Source organism: Contarinia nasturtii, unplaced genomic scaffold (genome assembly GCF_009176525.2).
Source record: "Contarinia nasturtii isolate CC-2019 unplaced genomic scaffold, AAFC_CNas_1.1 Cnas_scaffold_1864, whole genome shotgun sequence".
NCBI lineage: Eukaryota > Metazoa > Arthropoda > Insecta > Diptera > Cecidomyiidae > Contarinia > Contarinia nasturtii.
This window is the reverse complement of record NW_022199194.1, coordinates 224-4,768: the sequence shown is the minus strand read 5'-3', so window position 1 is coordinate 4,768 and position 4,545 is coordinate 224. Positions and strand designations below refer to the sequence as shown.

The following is a 4,545-nucleotide window of genomic DNA, read 5'->3' as shown; positions in this document are numbered from 1 at the left end:
GGTTTTCTCGTACCCAAAAACCCCCCAATACACACTTTTGAGTGTTTAAGAATACATTAAATATCACTTTTGGAAGAAAAATTGAATTTTTTCCATGGATGGCCATGGGCATCACACCAGACATGACACTTCACTCTGTCGACCAAAGTCGCTCAAAATCTAACGGTTTTTATTCCTCGGCACCCCCAATCATCCTGTGAAGTCAGATTTTGAATTACTTTTCTTGTTTGAAAGTTATCGTGTTAACAAATTTTTGCGTACAGCGTACAGCGTACAGCGTACAGCGTACAGCGTACAGCGTACAGCGTACAGGGTACCACGCACATACATTCGGACATCGAAAAAACGCTAGATTCGTGTTCCCTGGCTCCTAAAACACCCAGAAAACATGTTTTTTGAGGGTGTTAATTTTTCGACCGATTCCAATACTTTACCTTACACACTAGGTGTGTGCGGAAAAGTAAAAAAAACATTCTTAACGTTTGAGGCAAATTTCAATACAAATTGAAGGTACCTTCTATACAAAGTATTGTACAAGCCCCACTTTTTGGTGAATTTTTCAAATATTGATTGTTTCTCAAAACTAACATCAAGTTCGGTTTTCGTACCAAAAAACCCCTTTACATATTTCAAACTTTGATTTACGTCTCTGGGAAAAGATTTATCTAGTTAACAAATTTTCGCATACCATACCCCCTATGGGTACATCATGGATACACCGATGAACGAATATCGCTCAAAAACAATACCAGCCTACTCCTTTCAATCCCAATCACCCTGCAAATTCAGATGTGAATTTGCTTTTCTCTAAGAAGAATTATCGTGCTAACAAAATGGTTAAAAAAAATTGCGTACAGTACACTTTCGGGAGGTTGCTGTTGGAATGATTAGTTTTTCATGATCGTTTATTTCGGTTTTAGTTTTCAATATTCGAGTCAATATTCATATTTGACCGTTTTTACCATTTTAAATGGTTTTCAGCATCTGGGCAGCAATGCTGTACAGACGCTGCGAATAGCTAGCGCTATTCAGATAGGAAAAAACCATCACTGATTTAAAACCACTGATTTAAATATAATGAAAAATAAGCAACATAAATAATTTGATTACCAAAATACACTTACTTTATCTGTTGACATATGTTTGAGCGTCTTAACAGCAACTTTCGTTTTTTCTTCATGATTCAAAATACGGTGAGCAAACCCATCTTTTACTACACCAAAATTTCCTTTACCAATCTCTTTACCGAGTTCGAGTCTTTTCATGGGAAATTCAAACTTTTTTTTGAATGGCAAATGGTTAGCTTGATCGTTTAGTATACGATCTAGTCTGATGAGGTCTGAATTTCCCTTAAGAAGGTTTGCCAACCGAACGCGTTTCTTTCGTTCATGTAGAGAATAAATGACCAAGAGTCCTACTATTATTATAATCACTACAATGGCTGTGAAATCAGAAATATTTAGATTGGTAGACCTCATTTAATTCTGAAGATATAGTTTCTATCACTATTGATTTTATTCCTGTTTTTTTGGAAATAATTTCTGAAGAATCAATTCCTAGAAATATATACTTAATTAGAATTTTAGAATCGGGGGCTCAATACCTTGTATTCAACTATTGGGAGCGCAAATTAATTTTGATTTAAACATTTTTCAAAGGATTTCAAACATGACTTAAGTAGTATTTTGCATGATAGTCTCAGCCATAGACCAGTGGTTAGCTTGCCAGGTTTGTAAGCGTGAGGACACGAGTGCGATTCAACATTCAAACAACTAGTCCGATATATGGTCGAGAAACCATTTATAATTTCAATAAAATGTTGAGCTGTGTTTTATTTTTTTTACTAATGTGATCAATAATGATCTAAATTAAATTTATCATTTATAATTAAAACACAATTATTTCCATTGTTTTATGTACATTGTACAAATGGCCACTAACTGGGTCCACAAGTCTATGAAACATGCCCTAATAACTCAAAACACTTTTTGTAACCTATTAATTCCTCCTGATACTAAATAAATTCAAGGAAAAGGACAGAAAATGAATTACCCGTTGGAATGAACTTCTTAGCAGATTGAATTCGCTCATCAGATTTGATTGAAGCAATAATTGTTTCTCCTAAAAAATCAACAATTTTGACATTAACATTATATAATAGATAGATAATTTATTGATGAACTCAACATTTTAGGGGTATCTCGCTTAAATAAGTAATTCGCTCATAAATTTATCTTACCTAAAGAAGGATTAATATTATATGGCGTATCATCTTTATGCTCAAAGTTATCGGATGCATTTATATTGGCCCCATGCAGATATAGGATTTTGTAAATTATCGCATTGCCTGGAATATTTTCAAAAAAAAAAAAAAAAAACATTTTAATAGAAATTCTCACTATAGTCTGACTGCACACAAAAAACAACATCTATATTTTGGTGGAGCTATGTTAGTAAAAAATCAAATTCGTACATTTATATTGGTAATTTAATACATGTTTCTTTCATAAGAACTGTCGTTATGTAACAATTTAAAAATATAATTCAAAATTACAAACACATTTCTTTGTTTTATGAACACTGACAACTGTCAGCAGGTGTAGCGTAGCAGATTTATTTAACAAATAAAAAAGGCATGGTTTTGATTCACAATAGATGTTTGAGCGCTCGACATTCACAAAACATGAAAATTTCTATGCAATTTTGGATCATATTCTTAAATTTTAACGATGCAAATCGAGAGTTTTAACGATTTTTTTTACCAATATAATTCAGTGTGTCCATAACATATAGAAATAGCACTAAATAGTGTCGATATCTATACTATATCGGTGCACTATATATGGAAGATATTTCCGCAAGACACCGTAACTCACAATCGAAGTGAGTGCGGACGGCAAAAATTTTGACGCATACACACAGTTCTTTCTACTGCCGCACGGCAACTTGTGATTTTTTTGACACACTGATATAATTTTACAAATCCATTGGTAATTTAAGTTTTTTGGCAGATTCTTTGGGCTATTACTATTTTTCGCAGCGTAATGGAGCGGTGTCATTCCATAATCAGTTTGCGCATCCACAGTAGCATTGTGTTTGATGAGAAGCTCTGCCACATCAGAACTACCTGGGAGGTTAAAAAAACAATCAAAAATTGAAGAGAATTTAACGAGCACGTAGAATGCCATTATTTCAACATTATTATAACAACAATTTTCTACACTTAGTGCACCCTACTGGAGCGCCATTGTACTACTATATTTATCAATGGAAAGCAGTCTCTCCGATAAACAAAGTGTATTGCATACGGGACACGAATATTGAGTTCATGTATTGTATAGAGTACATCCCAACAACAAACACATGTGATCTGATAGATCCGTGCTCGGAATTTAAAGGCTCAATTATTTGGATTATTACCACTTTGCCTAACACTTTGCGCAGCGTAATGGAGTGGCGTCATTTGTTCATTAGCTTTCGCATCAACATTAGCGCTGTGATCGATGAGAAGTTTTACAACATCAGAACTACCTGAGAAGTTGAACAAACAATCATAAAATGAAGAGAATTTAAATACATAATTATTTGGATTATTACCACTTTCCGCAGCGTAATGTAGTGGCGTCATTTGTTGTTCATCTTTCGCATCAACATTAGCGTTGTGTTTGATCAGAAGTTGTGCCACATCAAAACTACCTGAGAATTTGAACAAACAATCAGAAATTGAAGAGAACTCAAAGACTCAATCAATTAGATTATTACCACTTTTCGCAGCGTAATGGAGTGGTGTTATTTGTCCATGAGTTTTAAAATCAGCAGTAGCGTTGTGTTTGATGAGAAGCTCTGCCACGTCAAAACTACCTGAAAGATTAATCAAACAATCATAAATTAAAAGGAATTTAAAGTTTGACTCAATTATTTGGACTATTACCACTTTGCGCAGAGTAATGGAGTGGCGTCATGTCAAAATCACCTTTGGCATCAACAGTAGCGTTGTGTTCGATGAGAAGCTCTGCCACAGCAAAACTACCTGAGAGTTTAAAATCAGAAATTGAAGAAAATCCAAAGACTCAACGTTGCTTATCATCGTCGCGCTTTGCCAAACACCAAATACATATACTGATTGTCCAGCTGAGCAAACAACAGCAAATGCATCGAAGAAAGATAAAAATATTCCACCCAATGTAGTCCATGATAACGATCAAAAAAGAATGAACAAGAGAATTTTAAATCGAAAAATTTGCAATCGAACCGTAAGTTACCCGAACGTAAGTTATGCCCAAACACTTGGTAACAACAACACCAACCAACAGCCACGGTCGAAACAAATCAGCCCATCAGCTGACACCAACTTGATCAACATTTTCAAACAGCTCGCTGCACAACAGGCGCAAATGAACGAGTTTCTATTGAAAATCGCACCTCAGCTGATTGTAAATAAGCCGAAAAGATGAACAATAACAAACCGCTGAAATGTATCGAATTAAATGTCAACTCTCTAATCAGCAAAGCCAAACAACACGAACTCAATGCAATAATATCAGA

General features: G+C 34.7%; 1 protein-coding gene across 1 annotated transcript; it reads right to left on the bottom strand.

Annotated features, from left to right (window-relative positions):
• Nucleotides 1–1,229: 1,229 nt before the first annotated feature.
• On the bottom strand, nucleotides 1,230–4,039 carry LOC116347407 (putative ankyrin repeat protein RF_0381). Its single transcript, XM_031777982.1, has 8 exons — nucleotides 3,932–4,039; nucleotides 3,763–3,861; nucleotides 3,598–3,696; nucleotides 3,421–3,531; nucleotides 3,029–3,127; nucleotides 2,240–2,347; nucleotides 2,053–2,121; nucleotides 1,230–1,379 (listed from the first exon to the last, which is right to left on the bottom strand). The coding sequence occupies exons 1-8, from the start codon at nucleotides 3,960–3,962 to the stop codon at nucleotides 1,351–1,353; spliced, it is 645 nt and encodes a 214-aa protein (XP_031633842.1). The 5' UTR covers nucleotides 3,963–4,039; the 3' UTR covers nucleotides 1,230–1,350.
• Between the last annotated feature and the right edge of the window lie 506 nt (nucleotides 4,040–4,545).

What these genes read in the sequence shown, in the direction of transcription:
- LOC116347407 (XM_031777982.1), bottom strand. Translation starts at nt 3,962, where the DNA reads ATGACGCCACTCCATTACTCTGCGCAAAGTG. An exon ending in GCAAAGTGTTAGGCAAAGTG is followed by an intron (nt 3,128 to 3,420) that starts GTAATAATCCAA and finishes TTAACCTCCCAG; the next exon opens with GTAGTTCTGATGTGGCAGAG. An exon ending in TAAGAAGTTCATTCCAACGG is followed by an intron (nt 1,380 to 2,052) that starts GTAATTCATTTT and finishes CATGAACGAAAG; the next exon opens with AAACGCGTTCGGTTGGCAAA.